General features: G+C 45.1%; 2 protein-coding genes across 9 annotated transcripts in view; one reads left to right on the top strand and one right to left on the bottom strand.

Moving 5' to 3' along the window:
* The window catches only part of LOC105489792 (TBC1 domain family member 22A), a 414,387-nt gene that overhangs the window by 152,460 nt on the left and 238,677 nt on the right, over positions 1–23,250 (top strand). For all 8 annotated transcript variants that reach the window (XM_071080773.1, XM_071080772.1, XM_071080767.1 and 5 more), the window contains one exon: positions 2,306–2,420. In XM_071080773.1, the coding sequence (XP_070936874.1) occupies positions 2,306–2,420 (115 nt within the window). The remainder of the gene's footprint in view (positions 1–2,305; positions 2,421–23,250) is intronic.
* LOC139358757 (putative uncharacterized protein FLJ32756) lies at positions 5,814–6,397 on the bottom strand (the record flags this gene model as incomplete). Its single annotated transcript, XM_071080774.1, is given in 2 exon segments — positions 5,814–6,130; positions 6,133–6,397. Coding segments are annotated over 2 exon segments (522 nt in total), but the record flags the coding sequence as incomplete, so codon positions are not given.

Genomic DNA, 23,250 nt, shown 5'->3' on the forward strand with positions numbered 1-23,250 from the left:
TTGCTGGTGAACAGACCCAAGGGCTGTTGAGCTGGACCTGTGCCCCGTGCCTGCCTTCGTGGGCCTAGCCTCCCTGTCTTCTAGTCACACGCCGTCCCCTGGGCTTCTTCCTTCATGCCTCAGTGGCCGGGCAGGGATGGGGCTGCGCGTTGGTGACTCGTGGTGCAGCACTGTTGGCCGAGGGGCCCTTCCTGTTGCCGTCCCGCTTCTTCATCTCCCTCTGGGGCCACCGAGGGGCTGCCCCCACATGGCTCCTCTGGCCACTGCTTGCAGCTCAGTTAAATAGCATTCACATCATTTGCGAAGCTGTGGTACGTGAGAAATTCTTAAATAGCACTGTGTTGTTGAGTGGGTTTGGTCTTTGATGTTAAATATTCAGTTCTCTCTAGAAAGTTGTGGACTGAAAATGAAAAGCACGTATGAATGTATATGCGCGAATGTATTACTCATTCCACCGGCGTCTCTCAGGTGCCTGCTGTGTTAGGCAGTTGCTCTGTTACTCATCTGAACAGCCGTGTGGACTGCATGCTAGCGTGGGGATAGGGCGGGGCCTAGACTTGAGGGCTGGTGAGGCCACTCTAGATAGGTTCCTTGGGTTGAGAGACTTCACCTGTCGGCTCCAGGTCCCTCCTTTGTAAGTCCCGGGTTGATAGTGATTTTGGGGATGGAGCCTGCCAAGCCCAGTAAGATTTAGGATTGTAGGCAGTGTGGGAAGAGATGGACTCCTCAGGGCGCGAGCGTGGTCGGCTCTGCGGGGCCGAGTTTGTATGGAAGCGATGTAATTCATCCATCTGACGGAGTGTGTGTTGCTGAAGTCTGCCTCCTGTGCCTTGCTTGTGTGGATGAGCCTGGACAGAGCAGTTGGACCCGGCCTTAGCTGCCAGGCAGCCCGAAGGTCAGGCTGGAGCCATCAGCCAGTGACCCAGTGGAGAGGAGTGGGAACTAGGGGGCCACAAAGTAGGTAGTGGTTGGCTCTTCCAGAAAGAGAGTGGAGGGGGAACAGGTGGCAGCAGAGTCTTCACGGAGGGAGTGGTGTTTGAGGTGAATCCCGGAAGCCAGGGGTGTTGAGACTCAGGATGCAGGCGTGACAGGCTTTCCAGGCAGCGGTAGGAGCACGGGCTGATGGCTGGCAGGCTCAGCTGGGGAAGAGTGCTGTAGCTCAGTGCACCCACAATGTGGGTGCTGGCTGGGGAGATCCGGGGCGGGGGCCAGACTGAGGGGCCAGGGACACTGCACTGGGCCTGTGCTGGTGGTGGTGGAGGCTCTGTCCGTGGGAGGTGAGGGGCACACAGAGCTCTTCAGCCGCATGTGCACGTGTATGGTGTGGGTGATAGGACTGTGTCGCACGTTGGTATAATAAAACCCTCCTTATGAGTGAAGATGGAAGAGAGTGGGTGGGAGGAAGAGATGGTGGAGAGAGGGATCAACTGAATATACTGAGAGTATCGGAAGGGAGGAGGCCGGGATGACTCCTGCATGCCTGGCCTGGGTACCTGAATCCCTGCTAAGATTTTGTAAGTGATGGAAGATGTTTAAGTTTGTCTTCTTGAATGGTGATAACTTTTCAGAGGTTTAAAGAAACCTGTTTACTTAATGAGGGAAATTTAGAGCATCCATCCACCCACCTGTCCATCCACTCATGCACCCACCTCCTCACTCATCCATGCCTCCCTCCCTGAGGAAGTCTCCACTGATAGGCCATGTGCTGCTGCACAGTGGCCCGTGGGGCGTGGAGGAGCAGAGAGCTTCTGCTGCGAGAGCCAGCGTAGGGACGGACTGAGCCAGGGGCTGGTGAAATGCTGCACATTGCTTGTGAGATAATAAATAGTTAAGATAATTCAAACTTGATTAAAAAAAAATTAAGGGCCATGCATGGTGGCTCACGCCTGTAATCCCAGCACTTTGGGAGGTTGAGGTGGGTGGATCACTTCAGGTCAGGAGTTCACAACCAGCCTGGCCAACATGGTGAAACCCTGTCTGTACCAAAAAATATGAAAATTAGCCGGGCGTGGTGGCTCGTGTCTATAGTCCCAGCTACTTGGAAGGCTGAGGTGGGAGGATCGCTTGAACCTGGAAGGCAGAGGTTGCAGTGAGCTGAGATGGCACCACTGCACTCCAGCCTGGGCGACAGAGTAACACCCTGTCTCAAAAAAAAAAAAAAAGCAATTGATTTTTGTTTATATTTGTATCTTAATATTAGGGACAATGAAAATATACAATATACATTTCAAGTAATGGATGCTTTCATTTTAAAGTTTCTGCCATGTTTACTTCGTGCTTTACCACCTGTTCCATTTTCTTTCAGATTTTCGAAAGGATCTTGTTCATATGGGCGATCCGCCACCCCGCCAGTGGATACGTCCAGGGGATAAATGACCTCGTCACTCCTTTCTTTGTGGTCTTCATTTGTGAATACATAGGTAAGATTTCCCGCAAACTTAAACGTGAACTTCGGTGGACTTGCCGTGTGTTACTATGCATAATTATAACAATATTGAGAATTGCCACTAAGTTTAATGTTATTAATGATAGGGAATAGTAGAGAATAATAGTTTTCTCATCGACAACAGCTTTCCAAAATGTCTTTAATCCGCATGCTCAACTACTGAAGACGTTAAGTTGCAGTTGTAATGATTAATATCTTCTTTTTAACAATATTTGAAGATAGATAACATATTTGGGGAGTGTCGTTTATTCTAAAGGCCATCACAGTACTGACTTTAATGGTTTCAATCAATCAATCTGTCTGTTTATTTTGTTTATTTTGAGATGGAGTCTTGCTCTGTCACCCAGGCTGGAGTGTAGTGGTGTGAAATCGGCTCACTGCAACCTCCGCCCTCCGGGTTCAAGCGATTCTCCTACCTCAGCCTCCTGAGTAGCTGGGACTACAGGCATGCACCACCACTCCCAGCTAATTTTTGCATTTTTGGTAGAGACGGGGTTTCACCATGTTGGCCAGAATGGTCTCGAACTCCTGACCTCATGATCTGCCCACCTCGGCCTCCCAAAGTGCTGGGATTATAGGCATGAGCCACCATGCCCAGTTAGTGGTTTGAATTTAAGATTAAGGTGATAGAGCATCAGTCACATATTTTGCTTACAAGCTGAAAATCAAATCTTCTTTAATTGCGTTTCTGTGGCATTTCATCCCTTTTCTACTTTTGCTATACTAGTAACATTTGGTTTTATGAGAGTATTAATTACTTGTGAAATAGCTGGTTGAACAGTGGTTTCGGTTGGGCTATGTTTTTATGCTGTTTCCCTTTAAGCACTGCATGGTTTTCCTTTATCACAATCAACTGTACTATAACTTAATCTGTTTTGAATATGTTTTTAAGTTAAAACCTCTGATAATAAAAGTGAGGATCTGCTTTTAAATTCATCTATGAATGAAAAATAAATAGGAAAGAGGGGACTTTACTGTTTACTCACAGCATTTTAATTTAAACCCGGTTTTGTCTTCCTGCAAGCCTTCTGGACTGGGCGCTTGCCTGTTTTTATTACATGGTGTTTTTAGCGTTTCCAGTTTGTGGTCGGCTTCAGATTCCCACCCTTGGTGTAATCTGGAGAGATGAGCTTTACCGGAGGACAGATTATCCTCCGAGGATGAGGACATATCCATGGAGTGAATTTTATTGCAACCCCTCTGAGACTTTGTTTCCCTTTATGATTTCATAGGAGGTTGTCTCATTGCTAAGCAACTAATGAGAGCTGCCGCGCCTCACTCCCTAATCATCTCTTAAGTAGGAGAGAGGCCGCTCCTGAGCGTGCTTTGCTTTTCTGCCTCTTACCCCTCATTTGCCAGATAATGAAAATGCTCTTAGTGCTCCTAGAACAGTAGGACCTCTGTCAGTAGACTTCAGAGTTGTTAATTGAAAGGAGAAGTTCAACTGAGATGTGATTAGAGAATTGATATTCCGTGTTAAATAGACCATTTAATTAATGTGGTAAATAAGTTTGTTTTAACTACTTTACCACCAACTTCTCTTGTAAGACCCAAGCGATTCTTGATGCATTTGCCTGATTATCTGCAAGACAGGACGAAGGGGCATGACCACGGTCTTCATTGTCCGGAAGAAAGAAAGACTGGAGAAAATGGAATTTGTGTCTTATGAGTGGTGTCTTCAGATGAGCTCAGAGACACTTTCCTTGTCTTCCTGCGTCCCTGTCCTTCCTGCGTCCCCATCCTTCCTGTGTCCCTATCTTTCCTGCACCCCTGTCACACACGCAGGCACATGCACGCACATATGCACACATCAGAACACAACCACACATTGTGTGAGTATACAGTGTCACTTTCTTTTTTTTTTTTTTTGAGACGGAGTCTCGCTCTGTCCCCGGGCTGGAGTGCAGTGGCCGGATCTCAGCTCACTGCAAGCTCCGCCTCCCGGGTTTACGCCATTCTCCTGCCTCAGCCTCCCGAGTAGCTGGGACTACAGGCGCCCGCCACGTCGCCCGGCTAGCTTTTTGTATTTTTTAGTAGAGACGGGGTTTCACCCTGTTAGCCAGGATGGTCTCGATCTCCTGACCTCGTGATCCGCCCGTCTCGGCCTCCCAAAGTGCTGGGATTACAGGCTTGAGCCACCGCGCCCGGCCTACAGTGTCACTTTCAAACATCTGTGTAAAACATATCATTTATTTCTGTTGGTCAGCTATTAAGTGGACATATAAAAATGTTTGGGCTGGGCACGGTGGCTCATGCCTGTAATCCCAGCACTTAGGGAGGCTGAGGAGGATGGATCACGAGGTCAGGAGTTCGAAGTTCGAGACCATTTTGGCTAACATGGTGAAACCTCATCTCTACTAAAAATACAAAAAATTAGCTGGATGTGGTGGCACGTGCCTGTAGTTCCAGCTCCTTGGGAGGCTGAGGCAGGAGAATTGCTTGAGACTGGGAGGCGAAGGTTGCGGTGAGCCCAGATGGTGCCACTGCACTCCAGCCTGGGCGATAGAGTGAGACTCCATCTCAAAAAAAAAAAAAAAAGAAATTTGGTCCCAGATTTCACATGTGATTATTGCATTTGTAGTCCTTTTTAGATCTTGCTTCCTAGGTTTGGGGAATGTTCATTAGTATAGTCCAAGTCCATCTTTTGTTATGTTGTAAAGAAGCATTTAACTTGCATGGTGTGCTGTCCAGCTTCCTTATGGGGCTGAAGTTTTGTCATTCACGCAGCCCTTCATGGAGCCCTGCCCTGCTGCTGGGTCTGGTGCAGAGCGCTGGGGTGGGGATATGACTTCCGTTCAATGCAGCCAGTATTGACAGAGCATCTCCTGGCCCTGTGCTGTGGGAGCTGGGCAGGAGAACAAGGAAAGCCTGATCCCTGCCCTCTCGGAGCTTGTGGTTGTAGCACGGAAGACAGATTTTAGATGAGTAATTTAAAGTCTTAATTAAAGTAATTAACATTCACATTATCAAGAGGAAGCCTGGGCTGCTGTGAGGACCTGTCCCCTTTTAGGGGTCAGGGGAGGCCTCCAGGGTGAGGTGACGTTTTAGCCATGTCTCACAGGATGAGGAGGAGCTAGGTTGAGGCTGGGCATTCAGAGAGGGCAGCAGGAGGGCTGGCCTGGAATCCAAGGCACAGTGACAAGTAGTGGCACTGGGAGGAAGGGCAGGGCAACTTGGGCTGCGGTGCTCAGAAGGAGAAGCTTGGGGTCGAGTCTCAGGGCGTGTAAAACCCCCAGCTACTGTGCTCAGGTTCTCCTCTTTGAACATTCACTCTGGCAGCTGCATGGATGAGATTGGAGGGTTTCTGGGGAAGCTCACAGACCAGGGACCTGCAGGCTCCAGCACCGGCAGAGGCACGGGTCCCCTCCAGAGAGGCTGTTCTGGTTTGCTGAACTCTTAGTTTGCTGAGTCTTCAAGCCAGTAAACCTCAGACGCTCTGCTTAGTGAAGATCTTCAAGATTGACTGTTCCTTCCGAGAGTAGAACCTGGTAATGGGATTCTGTGCTTTCGACACCTGAGCACCCGCCAGTCCTTGGGCCTCAGCGTTCAGGTTGTCACGTGACCGCTTGTACACCTTTGGTGCAGCTGCCTGTAGCACTAGCCCGGGCGTGGCTACCTCCTGAGAGCTGCAGCTGGCCTGGTTCTGGCGGTGAGCTTGTGTTGTTACTTGAATATTCCTCTTTCTTTGAAGTACAGGACAGAATCCCAGTTAATCAAAGGTTTAAGAAATCCCCAGGGTGTGGGATTTCTCCAGGGGCTTTCAGACAACAGCAGACAGATCTGTGACGCCTTAGTGGGAACTGGGCTCTTTCTGGGGACATGTGTTCGCCATGTGTCCAGAACCTTTAAAGATCCACAGCTCCTGGCCTGCCGCATGCTCCCACTGGTTCCACAGGACGTGGGGAATCCTGGAGCGTGGCACAGGTCCTGAGTAGGAACAGCTCTTCGGGAGTGGCTGTCAGTGGGAGGTTCCGACGCTGCACATGCTGGTACTCAGAGCCCTCTCAGTGTTACGTTCTTTGACTTGGAAAGAAGGATGTGGTGGGCTTCAGATTCCCATCCTTTCTGTAATCTGGAGAGATGAGCTTTACCCGAGGACGGATTATCCTCCTAGGATAAGGACATATCCATGTAGTGAATTTTATTGCAACCCCTCTGACACTTCGTTTCCATTTATGATTTCATAGGAGGTTGTCTCATTGCTAAGCAACTAATGAGAGCTGCGGTGGTTGAGGTTGACACACAGGACCTGGTCTGAAGGCAGACCAGTCAACTAGGTGAACTGCTTCCCAGCACAGGAGAGAATGTTCGTGTTCAGCAGGAGGCCGGCCAGCACGTCAGAGTCAGAGGAACAGTTTGTAGTGGGGGAGCCACGCTCAAGCTGTGTGGAGGTGTGCTCAGGGGGTCAGGGTTCCATGGGTCTCCGTGGGTGCCAGGACATTGCCAGCCTGAGTCAGGAATACATGGTATGCATCCCAGGTCTCCTCGTGGAGCTTGCCAGTATTTGGGAAGGGCAGTTTGGTCCTGCTGTTGATGGATGCAGAGTCTGTAAATGCATATTTAGCGCATGCACTTGCACACACACATGCTATGCACACAGACACACACAACCACACAGAGACACAAACCCGCTTGCACACTCCTCACTAGTGCTAACCTCAACCTCTCCAAGCATATGGGGAACAAATCTGTAACTAACCTTTGTTTGAGTGGCACCCGCCAGTCTCGCTCAGCCCCTGGAGGAGCCTGTCATTTAGAGAAAGAGGTCAAGCCATCTTTCACGACCTCAGAGGCAGGAGCAGCAGCGTGCAAAGCATGTGAAGATCATGAAGTCCAGTGAATACAGCCGGTTAGACATCACTGAAGCTTGGGGAGAAAACCCTACCAGTGAAAATGAAATGAGAGGGTATAATTTGATTGGAGAGATCGATCACGGAAAAGTTCCCTATGCCAGGAAGGTTTTGCAGCTCGTAAGTTTCGGAGGTTGAAGCCTTAGGGAGTGGGGAAGAAACTAGAGGCTCATAGTGATAAATTTGCCGAAGCTCGAGTGTGCCCGTTCCAGTTCAGAGCCGAGCGTGGGTGCTTGTTGTTGCAGATTGCGTCCTTGACCCACGGGGCGGGCAGAGTATGGAGGAGAGTCCGGGTAGCACACTCGCTGGAGACGACACTCAGCTAGGAACGGGCAGAAGACCCACTTTTTAGTCTAATCTTTTGGAAGTGAAAGGAAACAGCAAGGCATATTGTACTTTGGACTTACTTCAGGCCATGGAAGAAGGCAGGTCTAGGATGAGAATAACACAGGGTCCAGGGCATCTTAGAGTTTATAACAGCAAAGGAGCGACACCTGGTCTAGAGACACTGAGGGGCACAGGAGTGGGCCCAGACCAGAGGCCAGCAGAGGCAGGAGACTCGCTGAGGGAGGACTGGGCCTGAGAGGAGGCCCTGGTCTCGGATGTCAAATAGGCTGCCGTGGGGGCACCAAAGTGGCTTGATGTGAGTGGAGGGGAGTGTGAACAAGAAGGAAAAATCCAGTGGCCTCCTAGATTCCTGGCTCTGTGAGGGGTGTGGTGCCGTTTTCTAGGATGAGACGTGGAGTAGAAAGAGCAGGTGGAGGAGGCGGGATGGGGTTCTGATTTAGGATGTGCCGAGTGTGCTCTGTCGGCAGTGATCAAGTAGAAGAGTCTACTTCTCTTCCCGGATGTTGGGATCCGGGCCTTGGCAGGAGATCTGCAGTGGAGGTTAGTCTGGAAATTGTTGGTCCGGAAATGGCTGCCGACAGTCACGGCTGTGGGTGTGTGTGTCTGGGGAGAGTGGAGTGCAGCGGGTCACAGGATCCCGTGGCTCTCTGATGTGTCAGGGGTCTCCAAGGTGTGACTGTGACTCGAGCTGGCAGTGGGGCTGTCCCACAGGGAGGTTGATGGCGCTCTCCCATGCAGGAGTCTGGGCATTGAGAATCCAGGTGGCTCCTGCTGCTGAGGGCCGCCATCAGGATCTGTGAAGGATGCAGTGCCGCTCTGGGGTCTGACCGCCGGGGTCCAGATCCAGGCGCTGCCCCTGAAGAGCTGCAGACAGCCTTGGTGCCTTAGTGATCTCTGCAATGGATGCAAAATGGAGATCATAATGGCACCAGTCTCTTTGGTTGGCGTGAAGACTGAGTGAGGCAAAACCAGCTTAGAGCCAGGTGTGGAACGCAGCAGGTGATCATCGTACTGTCACTTTCCTTGTCGCTGCCTGTGACTTTCCTCTGCTTTAAATGGTGGCCGCGCCTCCGCTAGGTCCCTGTCCTAGGTTTGGAGAGAGGGAGATGGTGCAGGGTGCAGGGCGCAGGGCTGGGGCCAAAGCATGCATCAGCTGAGCCCATGCGTTTTCGGAAGCTTTCCCGGAACACACACAATGACGTCCTCCATCGGCCACACCCTTGCCACCCACCAGCCACTGGGGGCCTGGAGAAGATGTGGGTGGAGACAGGAGGCAAGGAAGAGGCTGTGTGCGTGCATGCAGGCTGCCAGACCAGTGTGTGCCCCCGGGAGAGCTATGGCGGTGTGGTAAGGAAATGGAGAGGAAGTGGTGTCAGAGGTAGGACAAAGGCCAGGCCTGAGGTATCACAGAAATCAAGGGAGGGGACAACTTCAGGAAGCAGGGAGTGGTCAGCAGAGCCTACAGGGATGGAGACCGAAAATTGGTCAAAGCATTTGATAGTGGGGATCTTGCTAGCGACCTGCCAAAAACGGGCTGAAGAATGGTGGCAAGCAAACTGTCACGTCAGCTCCCCGCCCTCCCTCAGAAATGGGGGCCTGAATGTTTCTGTGCTGGGGGAAGATTGCACTCAGTGGACCACAGCCTCTTGCAACTTCATTTTAAATAATTTTTTATGATGGAAAGTTTCAAACACAAAGTCAACAAAATTGTCGGAAGAACCCGCGCGCCTGTCATCTGACTCCAGCAGCCACCAGCAGTCACCGTTCTCCTTCCTTCTGTCCCCCACCCACTCCCGACCTCCATCCAACTGCACTTACTACTGCTGTTTAAAAACAGCTTTATTGAGATTCAGTTTAGAAACCATAACTTTTACCCACTTAGAGTGTAAAGTTGAAAGATTTTTAGAATATTTGGAGGAGTGTAACCATCAGCACATTTGATTTTAGAATATTTTCATCATCCCCAAAAGAAATCCCGTACCCGTTGGCAGTCCCTCCCCATCCTTCCCTCTTCTCCTATCCACTAGCCCCAGGGAGCCTCTCATCTGCGTTTTGTGTCTGTGGATTTGCCTCTCTGGATGTTTCACTTGAGTGGAATTATACGTGCCTGGCTTCCTCCACTCAGCCTGATGCTTTCAAGGTTCATCCATGCAGTGTGAATCAGTACTTCCTTCATTCTGCAGCCAGGTAACGGCCCCTGGTGCGGACGCAGCACGTGTGTTTTCCTCTCATCCGTCTCGATGGACATTTGGATTGTTTTCATTTTTTGACTAATATCGTTTCCATTTTTGACTAATATTTTGACTAACAGGAATAACGTTGCTGTGAGTATTCAGGTATGAGTTTTCGTGTAGATGTGTGTTTCCATTTATCTTGGTATGTAACTGGGAGGGAGAATTGCTGGGTCACGTGGTGACTCTGTGTTTAACCTTTTGAGTTGCCTTTTGTTTGCCGGACTGCTTTCCACGTGGCGGCACCATTTTCCCTGCCCACAGCAGTGTGGGAGGAGCGTATGTTTCCTCTTCCCGCAGGAGCGTGTCCACGTCCTGGTGCGGTGTGGGAGGAGCGTAGTTCCCTCTTCCCGCAGGAGCGTGTCCACGTCCTTGTCAACACTTGTCATTATCTTTTGCTTTTTTTTTTTTATTTTTGTAGACTTTACTGAACCTTATATTAATTTAAAGAGATTAAGTTCTGCTTGTTACTCTCAAACTGTGATAACAACTCAGATAAGAAGGGATATTGACTATAGAAATTATTTGTAAAGACAAATAAATTCCCCAGTGCTGCTGTTTTCCCCATAACCCCGCACACCTGCAGTGTTGACAGCCTTCGTGCCCAGTGCCACATTTGCTGTCATAAGAGGGAACTGGGGACTGTGTCTCATGCGTGTGTCACGCTTTGCACAGAGAAGCTCAGTGGATTGGAGAAACTCTGTTGAATTGGATCCCTACAGAAAGCTTCTGTGTTTACAGAGCACTTTGTTAATGTTTGTTGAAACATTGAAACAATATATAATTCTTATTTATTTTTTGAAGTTAATATTATGTTGTTTATTCATTTAGTTTTTTGAGATGGAGTCTTGCTCTGTTGCCCAGGCTGGGATTACAGGCATGAGCCACTCATGAGTGAGTGAGCATGATCTCAGCTCACTGTGGCCTCCGTCTCCTGGGTTCAAGTGATTCTCCTGCCTCAGCCTCCCGAGTGGCTGGGATTACAGGTGCATGTCACCACGCCCAGCTAATTTTTGTATTTTTCGTAGAGATGGGGTTTTACCATGTTGGCCAGGCTGGTCTCGAGCTCCTGACCTCAAGTGATCCACCTGCCTCGGCCTCCCAAAGTGCTGGGATTACAGGCATGAGCCACTGTGCCCGGTCACTATGTTATTTTTTTAACTTTAAGGTTCAAGGGTACATGTACAGGTTTTTTATATAGGTAAATTGTGAGTCACAGGGGTTTGGTGTACCTATTATTCAGTTACCCAGGTAATAAGCGTATACCCGATAGGTAGTTTCTTGATTCTCACCCTTCTACCACTCTCTACCCTCAGGCAGGCCCTGGTGTCTATTGTTTGCTTCGTTGGTTCCATGTGTACTCAATATTTAGCTCCCACTTATAAGTGAGAACATGCAGTAGTTGGTTTTCTGTGCCTGCATTGGTTCTTTTAGGGTAATGGCCTCTACCTCCACCCATGTTGCTGCAAAGGACATGATCTTGTTCTTTTTTTTTTTTTTTTTTTTTTTGAGACGGAGTCTCGCTCTGTCGCCCAGACTGGAGTGCAGTGGCGCGATCTCGGCTCACTGCAAGCTCCGCCTCCCAGGTTCACGCCATTCTCCTGCCTCAGCCTCCGGAGTAGCTGGGACTACAGGCGCCTGCCACCACGCCCGGCTAGTTTCTTTTTGTATTTTTAGTAGAGACGGGGTTTCACCGTGTTCGCCAGGATGGTCTCGATCTCCTGACCTCGTGATCCGCCTGCCTTGGCCTCCCAAAGTGCTGGGATTACAGGCTTGAGCCACCGCGCCCGGCCGATCTTGTTCTTTTTTATTGCTGAATAGTATTCCATGGTGTATATGTACCACATTTTCTTTATCCAGTCCACCACTGATGGACATTCAGATTGATGCCGTATTTTTTGCACTGTAAATAGTGCTGTGATGAATATACCCGTGTATGTGTCTTTATGGTGGGATGATTGATATTCCTTTGGGTGTAAACCCAATAATGGGATTGCTGAGTTGAACAGTAATTCTGTTTTAAGTTATTAGAGAAATCCCCAAACTGCTTTGCACCGTGGCTGAACTATTTACATTCTTACTAGCAGTGTAAAAGCATTTCCTTTTGTCTACAACCTCCACAGCATCTGTTATTTTTGACTTTTCAATAACAGTCTTTCTGACTGGTGTGTGATGGTATCTCATTGTGGTTTTGATTTGCATCTCTCTAATGATTAGTGATGAGCATTTTTGGTATGCTTGTTGGCCACGTATATGTCTTTTTTTGAAAAGTGTCTGTGTCCTTGGCCTACTTTTTAATGGGGTTGTGTTTTGCTTGTTAAGTTCCTTATAGGTTGTGACCTATAGATATTAGACCTTTGTTGGATGCATAAATTTGTAAATATTTTCTCCTGTAAGTTGTATGTTTACTCTGTTGATAGTTTCGTTTGCTGTGTAGAAGCTCTTTAGTGTAATTAAGTCCCATTTGTTAATTTTTGTTTTTGTTGCAATTGCTTTTGCCATCTTGGTCATGAAATCTTTGCCAGGGTCTGTGTCCAGAGTGGTATTTCCTTACGTTATCTTCCAGGGTATTTACAGTTTTAGATTTTACATTTAAGTCTTTAATCTATCTTGAGTTGATTTTGGTATAACAAAGGGTACTAGTTTCAGTTTCAGTCTTCTGTGTATGGCTAACCAGTTATCCCAGCACCATTTATTGAATAGGGAGTCCTTTCCCCATTGGTTGTTTTTGTCGACTTTGTGGAAGATCAGATGGCTGTAAATGTGTGGCTTTATTTCTGTTCCATTGGTCTATGGGTCTGTTTTTGTTAGTGTGCCATGTTACCAGTGCCATGCTGTTTCTGTTACTGTAGCCTTCAAGTATAGTTTCAAGTATACTCACAAGTATATTCACAAGTGTGAATATTGTGATGCCTCCAGCTTTGTTCTTTTTGCTTTGGATTGCTTTGGCTATTCAGGTTACTTTTTTATTCCATGTGAATTTTAAAATAGTTTTTTTCCCTAATTCTGCAAAAAATGTCATTTATTGGTAGTTTAATAGGAATAGCACTGAGTTTGTAAATTGCTTTGGGCAGTGTGGTCATTTTAACGATAGTGATTCTTCCTATCTGTGAGCATAGAGTGGTTTTCCATTTGTATATTCTTCTCTATTTTTTGAGCAGTGTTTCGTAATTCTCGTTATAGAGATCTTATATGTACCTGGTTAGCTGTATTCCTACGTGTTTTATTCTTTTTGTGGCTGTTGTAAATGGGATTGCATTCTTGATTTGGCTCTCAGCTTGGACATTGTTGGTGTATAGAAATGCTACTGCTTTTTGTACATTGATTTTTGTATTCTAAAACTTCAGCTGTCAGATCTAGGAGCTTTTGGGCAGCGACTATGGGATTTTCTAGGTATAGAATCATATTGACTGCAAACAATTTGATTTTCTCTCTTCCTATGGGTTGCCTTTTATTTCTTTCTCTTGCCTGATTGCTTTGGCAAGGACTTCCAGTACTGTGTTGAATAGGAGTTTAGAGAGCGGGCATCCTTGTCTTGTTCCGGTTTTCAAGGGGAGTGCTTCCAGCTTTTGCCCATTCAGTGTGCTGTTGATTGTGGGTTTGTCATAATTGGCTCTTCCTATTTTGAAGTATGTTCCTTCAGTGTTACAAAGTAATGTAAAAGCAGGGCTCTTAAATACTTAATAGAAACAGTATAGAGATACTGGAAGACATAGATAAGTTATGAAGGAAGCAGTTAAAATACTTGGCCATCCCACTGTTGAGAAGACTTATTGAAGCCTATCTCCTTGCTGTGCTGCCTCCCCTTTGATTAAGATCCTGTCTCCCCACACAGCCACACTGGGAGGGCTGGAGAAGGGTCTGCCTACTTTCTCTGCTCCCAAGAGACCAGTGGCTATCTGCATGGGGAGACTCCTGGGCTCTACTTCAGTTCCTTGGGGGTGGTATCACGGTATCACCTCTGTGTGGCAAGCAGTGTGAGTCTGGGCCCTTCCCATCTCTTGCCCTGCCTGGGGCTGGGCCTCTAAGCTAGCCTGGGTCTCTTATCTAGGCTGCTAGGGTCCCAGTGTCTAGGTCTGGGCTGGGAGAAAGGAGGACTCATCCAGCCTGGAGCCTGAGCTGTGGTTCCAGCCCGTCCTTTGTGCCAGGGTGCCGGGCACTTGCCCGCTCAGTGCTCACTCAGGGGTTACTGTCCTGTGTGTGGCCACCAGGCAGCTGCCGTACCACTGCGCATAAGCAGCTGTTTTCTGTATTTCCTGTAAATCTTTTTTTCTATGCATTGTATTTACATAGTCGAGTGCATATTATCTATAACATTTGTTTCACGTTTTTTCCCCATTTAACCTTATAATATAAGCTTTTCCTTGTATTAAGAAATCTTTATAAAAATGATTTCTATCTTCTGTACATAATACTCTATTGAGATCATGTAGCATAATTTCTGAAACCATCCAGTGTTGGTGAATTTTTTTTAGTTTTTCTTTCCTTTAGGCAGGGTGTAATTTTTAAGTAAAGCCCATACTTTTCAAACAGTGACTATCATATTACTTTTAAGTATGTTAAATTTGATTTTGAATTAAGGAGTATTATTCCATCACCTTGAATTCCACAGTTTAAGCAGAAAATTGTATTTTAGCTTAAACATGTTTAGCAGAGCAAGTAACAAAGAAGTATTTGCCCCCCTCCCCATCTTTGATGTCTCCGTGCTATTTAAATGTAGAAACAATCTTGACTGAGTACTTTGGACTGATAACTCGGACTGACTGGTTGTTGGTTGTGCTGCAGGGGAGCAGTAGGACCACATTTTGGAAGGTGAAGAGTGTTTTACAATGGATTCTCACCATCAGGAGGTCTAATATCTAATTGACTTGATTCTCTTTGTTATTTTCCCTTAAATTACTCTTGAAAGCAAATGTGCAATGGGTTTGGAATAAACAGTGCATTTACTTAAGAACATTAAGAATATTTATTTTGCTGGGCACGATGGCTCATGCCTATAATCCCAGCACTTTGGGAGGCCGAAATGGGCGGATTACCTGAGGTTAGGAGTTCAAGACCAGCCTGACCAACATGGTGAAACCCCACCTCTACTAAAAATACAAAAATTAGCCGAGTGTGGTGGCGCGTGCCTGTAATCCCAGCTACTTGGGAGGCTGAGGCAGGATAATTGCTTGAACCCAGGAGGCGGAGGTTGCAGTGAGCCAAGATTGTGCATTGCACTCCAGCCTGGGCAACAAGAGTGAAACTCCATCTCAAAAAATATTTTTTTATGTTCCTGTTTGTAAGTCAAATTCTTGAAGTATAGATTGTTCTTAAACATGTAGTTGCCCAGAGAGGACATTCTAGCATGTGGCTCCTGGAGCTGGAGGACTGCTAGAGTTGTGATTTGTATGCAGTCGGGACGGCAGGTAAAATCCCCACAGCCAGTGGGACACATGAGAGGAATAACGCGGAGAACATGCTCGCAGCAGGTGGATTTTAGCAGCACAGTCATTCCTTTGCCTATTTCCATTATCAGAGTATTACTAGGGCTTTGAGTGACAGTGAGGGAAGGAAGAGCTGGTGCTAGTTTCTCATTGATAAGTTAGAGCTTTAGAATGATTTGTTTTAGCTTTCCGTTGTTTGCATTTAAATTTCACTTCACTCTACCTTGTTTTTCTGTGTTGTCTAAAGCAAGTCTACTGCCAAATACATCCTTTGCCTGACTTCCTTGAATGTTCCTCACAGCTTAGGTGCTTTTGTGCTCCACAGTTAATCTCAGAAACATTGCAAGGTGAAAACCAAAGCATCTGAGCATAGCACATTTTCTGTGGCAGTTCTAGGCCCACGTGAGACAAGCAGAGAGCTCCCTGGGGTTGCCCGTGGGTAGAATAGCAAAGTGGAGGTGGCTGGCTTTGCAGCCCCTGAACTGACAGTACAGGTGCCACATCATTCCATTGCCCGTGACTCATATATATTCATTTTTTCTAGTTAAAAACATTGTGGAAATAATTAGGATAATGGACCTACTGTTTAAAAAATTGGAAAGTTTAATAACAATATGGCTTTGCCATCCCAGAAGCTGTCACTTGAACATTTGGCTAATCTTTTTCTGGCCTTTTACTCTGTAGGTTCTTTTCCATAGTAGCTATTATATTATGCATGCACATTTCAATATTGCTTTTTGCTTAGTATCTAACCATTTTCCAGTGTCATTCAACATTTTTAAAAAATATGTTTTTTAAAAGTAGAACATACTACTTTCAATAACGGCTAGAGAAACGAGACAAACCAGCAAGAAACTAGAAGAACAAACAACACAGAAGACCAGCCAGCTCTAGTAGATATCCACGGAACACTGCGCCCAGCCGCGGCAGGATACAGGCTCCTCTCAGGTGCTTGTGGGGCATCCTCTTGAATAGACCATATGCTGGGCCATAAAACCAGACTTAATACTTTTGAGAAGATGGAGTTTATACAAAATGTGTTCTTTGACCACAGTGTCATTAAGTTAGAAGCCAGTTAACAGAAGGAAATTTGAAGAAAATGACGAATATGTAGACATTTTAGAACACACCCTAAATAACCAGTGGGTCAAAGACGAAATTGTAAGGGAAATTAGAAATTGCTGTGAGATGAAGAAAATGAAAACACAGTATATCAGCACTTACAGGATGCAGTTAAAGCAGTGATCCAAGAGAAATTTATAGTTGTAACAGACTATATTAAAAAAGACCTCAAATCATTAACTTTCCGTTTTCAGAAACTTAGAAGGGTAAAATAAAGCCAAAACAAACAGAAGGGAGAAAATAATGAAGACTAGAACAGAAATAAGTGAAACAGACTTGTAACTAGACTGACCAGAGAGAGAGAGAGAGAAAACTCAAGTTACTAAATTCATGAGAAATTTTAGAAATACACAGCATTAAAGTAATACTATGAACAACTCTACAAACTAGGCAGTGTATATGAAACAAAGAAACTCCTAGAAACACACAAATTGCCAAAACTGACTGTGCTGGTTAATTTTGTGCCAACTTGGCTGGGCTCTGGTGCCCTGTTGTTTGGTCCAACACCAGTCTATTTGTAGCTGCAGTGTAGATGTATTTTAGATGTGATTAACGTTTAAGTCGGTGGACTTTGAGTAAAGCGGATTACCCTCCACAGTGTAGGTGGGTCTCCTAATCTAATCAGGCCGTGAGCTCAAAGACTGAAGTTTCTTGAAGAAGTAGGAATTCTTCTCAAGACTGCATCATGGGAAATCCTGGTTGAGTTCCTAGCCCGCTGGCCTACCCTACAGATTTCAGACTTGCCAATCCCTACAATTGTGTGAGCCAATTCCACAAAATAAGTCTCTCTTTGAGACTGAATTAATTATTAAGAATTTAAAATTAATAATGAACCAGTTTTCATCAATAATTTAAATAATGTTAAGCTAACTTGTTATTAATTCGTGTTATTGAAATAATAATTTCAAAAATCCACAAAGAAAATCGTAGGACTAGATGACTTTGCTTGTGAATTTGATCAAATGTTTAACAAAGAATTAACACTATTTCTTCAGAGACTCTTTCAAAAAATAGAAGAGGAGGGAACCCGTTTCACATCATTCTATGAAGCCAGTATTACTCTGAGACCAAAGCGAGATGAAGACATAACACGGAAAGAAAAATATAGAACAGTATTCCTTATCACAATGGACTTAAAAATCCTCAGCAAAATCCTAACAAACTGAATCTAGCAACGTGTTGAAAGGATTAGGCATTATTACAAGTGGAATTTATTTCAGGAATGCTGGGATGGTTCAACATTTGAAAATCAATCCATGTAATACACTGTATTAACAGAGTAAAGGACAAAAACTACACGGTCATCTCAGTTGATCTGGAGAAAGCATTTGACAAAATCCCACACCCTTTTATGAGAAAAATATTCAATAAACTAGGAATAGAAGAGAACTTCCTCTCTAATAAAGGCTTCCATGAAAATTCTATGACTAATATCATGCTTAGTTTAAAAGACAAAGTTTTTCCCCTAAGATCAGGAGTAAGATATGGATGTCTACCTTCTCCTCTTCTATTTTAGTATCGGTTCTAGCTAAGGCACTTAAGCCTGAAAATGAAACAAAAGTCATCCAGAATGGAAAAAAATAAAACTTATATTTGTAGATGACAAGATCTTGTACGTAGAAAATCCCTGAGGAATCCACTAGAACCCTATGAAAGCTTATAAACCAATTCAGGTTTGTAGGATGCAAGATTAAGATTAAAAAATCAGTTACATTTTTATGCACTTGCAATGAAATATTTAAAAATGGAACTGGGAAAATCCACTTACATCAGAAAGAATAAGATAGTTAGACAAAGTTTAGCAAGAGAAGTACAAGATTCGCACTCTGAAAACTACAAAATGCTGTTGAAATAAATGAAAGAAGATCTAAGTAAATGGAAAGGCATCCCGTGTTTATGCATTGGAAACCTAATATTGTTAGGGTGGTGTTTGTCCTCCAGTTGACATAACGATGTTGGGGTGGCGTTCGCCCTCGAATTGACGTAAAGATGCAGTGCAATCCCTGTCAAAGCCTAAATGGCTTCTTAGCAGAAATTGTCGAGCTTATCTTAAAATTCATTTGGGAATTAAAAGAACCCAGAATAGCCATAACAGTCTTGAAAAAGAAAAACAAAGATTAGGACTCATGCATTCTGGTATCAGAATTTATTACAAAGCTCCATTAATCAAGACTATGATGCCGCCTCGTGGGTACACATGTAGATCAGTGGAATAGAATTGAGAGGCCAAAGATAAACCTTCATATTTTTGGTCAATTGATTTCTGACAAAAATGCCAAGTGAATTCAATGAGGAAATTTGTGTTTTCCAACCAGTAGTCCTGGGACGGTTATTAGATACTGAAATGCAAAAGATGGAGTTCCACTCCTGCCTCTCCGTAGACGCAAAAAATAAAGTGAATCATGACCTAAATGTAAGAGCTGAAATCAGAACTCTTAAAGGAAAACATGAAGAAATCTTCATGACCTTGGGCTAGGCCATGGTTTCTGAGATATAACAGCAAAAGGGACAAAGGATAGATAAATTGGATTTCATCAAAATGAAAACTTTCATGTTACAAATAATACTCTCAAGAATATGAAAAAAAACATTCCCCAGAACGGGAGAAAATGTTTGCAAATCATATATCTGAAAAGAGACTCATATCTGGTATATGCAAAGAACTCGTACAACTCAGTATTAAGACAAACCTAATTTTAAAATGGGCAAAGTGTTTGAATAGATATTTCTCCAGAGAAAATCTACAAATGAGCAATAAATATACAAAAAGATGGCCAAAATCATTAATCATTAGGGAATACAAATCAGAAGCTACAGTGTGATACCACTTCACACCCTACTATCAAAAAGATGAACAATAACAAATTAACAATTACAAATGTTGGCAAGGACGTGGAGAAATTAGAATGGGGGGGCTGGGGGATTGACTGTTAATGGGTACAGAGTTTCTTCTGGGGGGAGGCAAAACATCGTAAAATTAGATTGTAGTGGTGGTTACCCAACTTAGTGAATATCTGAAAAACCACTTTAAATAATTTAATTATGTGGTATGTGAATTATATCTCAGTTAAACATTAAAAAAGAAAGTGGAAGCTCATTATTCTGTTGTAAGGAGATGTAATCGGCAGTTTTCTATCGACAAACGTTGTGTAGTTTCTGCTTTTTCACTGTTGATAATGCACATGGTGGCTCGGTAAACAAATACTTGATTGTGTTGTGGATTGGTTTTGGGATGCATTCTTAGAAGAGGCATCACCGAATCGATGGCTGTGAGTATTTTTAGGTCTGGATAACATTTACTAGGTTGTTTTCCAGAAAGAAATGAATATGTATATTCTCACCACCACGTGAGAGAGTGCCATCTTACCCTATCTTTGGTATTTTCTTTACCTTAATTATTAATAGGTCTTTGATTGGCTTGACAGGAAGAACATCTGTGTATGTGTGCTTCCAGATGTACCTCATTCATGGATAGATGCTTTAGTATTCACACACAAGGCTGCTTTCCACATGGGCACGAGCTCAAAGATGCTAAGTGACTCAGTGAATTGAAGAGCCAGGAGCAATTAATACACTCTCCAGTACTGACATGTGAGTTTTCAACCTAAAGGTACCTTATTCAACTGGTCTGATTAAAAAGTCAGCAAAGACAAGGGTGTGTGTGTGTGTGTGTGTGTGTGCGCATGCATGCATGTGTGTGGTAAAACAACAATTGAACAATTGGGTTGGAACCCGGGGACTGCAGGCCTCGTGCTTAGAGTGGGAGAAGCAAGCATGTGCCCAGTGGCTCCCTGGACCTGGTGTGCTGGGAACTTGCCACACACAGCTCTGCTCCTCAGCCCCTGAGGAGTGTGTGGACCCCTTTGGGAGGCAGCAGTAGAGGGCTCAATTTGGGCCATTTTATGGAAGTGCAGTGCCTGAGTCAGCATCTTGCAAGTCCCTGATGTACTTCATGCAGAGGACGATGTTAGCATTCCTTGCAAACAATGAGGTGGAACCTGGAGATCATCATAAGCTCCCCAAGCAGCAAGTCAGCCCTTTCTTTGGCCTTGTGCCTGTTTTTGGGACCTTGCTTTCTGTTTTCTTCATTCCCTGGCTCCTTCTCACTCTCTCCCCCATCAGACCACGCCGGCCTGCAGTCTGCTCCTGTATTACCAACACACTGGTCTTGGTGAAGCATTTTGTATTATAGTATCTGACATTTATTGGGGGTTTTCTCCAGGCCGAGTGTTATATGCGTATGGTGGTGGATAGCTTGGGTTAGATTTTAAAGTGAAATTGTGGGGAGTTAAAACTACTCTCATAGTCCCTGAAGTCAGTAGGACTTGGGGACTCTGATATTCAACATCCAAGAATTAACCTGTTTGTTTTTCGTTGCATTTATTTATTTAGATGGAGTCTCGCTCTGTCCCCCAGGCTGGAGTGCAGTGGCGCCATCTTGGCTCACTGCAAGCCCCACCTCTCAGGTTCACGCCATTCTCCTGCCTCAGCCTCCTGAGTAGCTGGGACTACAGGCGCCCGCCACCATGCCTGGCTAATTGTTGTTTTGTATTTTTAGTAGAGATGGGGTTTCAACGTGTTAGCCAAGATGGTCTCGATCTCCTGACCTCGTGATCCACCCGCCTTGGCCTCCCAAAGTGCTGGGATTACAGGCATGAGCCATCACGTCCGGCCTTTCCTTGCTTTTAAATCCTGGCTTCCATTTATTTGGAGCCAAAGCCAGTATCTAGTTTAAATGATGTGGGATTATGGGGATAAATAAGGAGCTCTCCTTCCTGCCTGCCTTTCTACCTTACACGAATCCACCTAAGCTAAATTTCCAGTTGCAGTAACTTCACCATATATCTCCCTAATTCTCACAGCAGCTTTGTAAGGTAGATACTACTGCTCGTAGTTTAGAAGAAGGGATATGGAGAGGTTAAGTGGCTTGTAAGGCCCTACAGTTTCAGTTCCAGAGTTCTAGTCCCTCCTGTTCTACCTCTGGACTGCAGGCAGCTTTGGAAGTTGCTGTCTCAGAGCCTGCCATGGGATTACTTGGTCACGTGGTTTTTATGCTTGCAGCTGGTAGTTAAATCAAAGGATTCCTTTCTCCAGTATCTGGCTTTTCTTAATGATACACAACCCGAGTTCTTATTCATTTGAATCTGGTCCTCAAGACTGAGATGTCGGGATTTTTATCCTTGTTAATTTGGACTTTTTCCTTCGGAGAACAAGTTCTATTTCTATTCCACTGAAATGCAGTTTCATGTTTTTCCCAGTTCATTTTCTTTTTCAAAAAATGAGTTTCTCTTCATTTCCAGTTTTAAAATGACAGTCGTTGAAGTGGTTCTGGCTCGAAGAGGAAATAAACCAACAAAAACATAAGAGATACCCTCCCACTTCTAACCCTCCTTATGTAAATGCCACATATTTTAATATCCAGGACCTTGAGTAATTCAAACCAGCACCTTAGAAAACTCTTAATACTAAATTCATCCAAGTCGGCTCCAGCCAGCAGAGGGTGTCTGCTTTGTGTTAGGAGTTCTTGTGATTTGGGGGCGGCACCTTTGGGAATGTCCTGAAGACTGTGGATCCTCTTCTCCCCAGACAGACGCCTGACCCCACCCTTCGATTAACGTTTCAGAAATTTCACGGACTCTCTTTCCTGGGTCTGATTCTTAATCCCTTTAAAGCCATACAGAGGAGCGTGCTCAAGACTGATCTGACGGAGCTTCATTTTTCATGTGGTTTTTTCCATTCCTGGCTGCTGTTGCATGTTATACATGATTTTCATTTTGTTCCGAGAAATGTTAATGGACTTTAAAAACTTAATGGCATTTAGTTATGAGATCCTTATGGTCTATTCTGTGATCTATTGTTTTCTTTGTATTTCCAATTCAGTGTCACAACCTGGGAAAAACAAATCTCTGCTTACAAATGGATGCATTGTCGAGGAATGCCTTATTCTGATGTTATGCAGGTTCTTTCCTGGCTCTTACATACCACCATTTGTGCATTTATAGAAAGTGTAAGTCCTGTGCTAGTCAGAGCAAGACTCTGTCAGCGAAGATGACTGGGACTAGTAATGGGTTCACCGTGTCAGACACTGTGCTAAGCAGGTAATCACATTATCACCTGTAATTCTTAAATGCCCTCTGGCAGTACCACCATATGTTACTGTTGTGATTCCCCCAAGGTACCTGTCAAGGCCGTGGCGTGGCAGCCCTCCTGGCCCTGGAACTCGTGCTTTCTCCACCAGCTTGTCACCTCGAAGAGTAAAGGCCAGAGAAAGACCTGTTGAGAATTCCGATGTGGTGTTGATTTTTTCTTGTTCGTATGTTTGCAGTATTTGTCCTTCAGCTTTTGCGTTTGTATCCATGAGTGACAGTGGTGTGTAGGGTTTTTTGGTGGAGTACCATTTTCCTCAGGTTTAGGAATAAATGTTATGCTTGCCTCATAGAAGGAAGTAGGAAGTTTACTTCATTTCCCACGGCCCGCTTCCTTTCTCTTCTCCTCCCCATGGTTTTCTACCCATCATGGAGCGTTGGGTGGGTGGTAAGGGGAGATCACGGGTGGAGATGATTCCTTCTCACTGGCAGTGAGGCATTCTCTCTGAGGATAGGGTTTTAGTGCAGTGTGCGGTGTCTTTGCTTTTTTTTTTTTTTTTTGAGACGGAATCTCCGTCTGTCATCCAGGCTGGAGTGCAGTGGTGTGATTGATCTTGGTTCACTGCAACCTCCGCCTCCCGGGTTCAAGCAATTTTCCTGCCTCAGCCTCCTGAGTAGCTGGGGTTACAGGTGCGTGCCACCACATCTGGCTAATTTTTGTATTTTTAGTAGAGATGAGGT

Source organism: Macaca nemestrina, chromosome 15 (assembly GCF_043159975.1).
Source record: "Macaca nemestrina isolate mMacNem1 chromosome 15, mMacNem.hap1, whole genome shotgun sequence".
Lineage (NCBI taxonomy): Eukaryota > Metazoa > Chordata > Mammalia > Primates > Cercopithecidae > Macaca > Macaca nemestrina.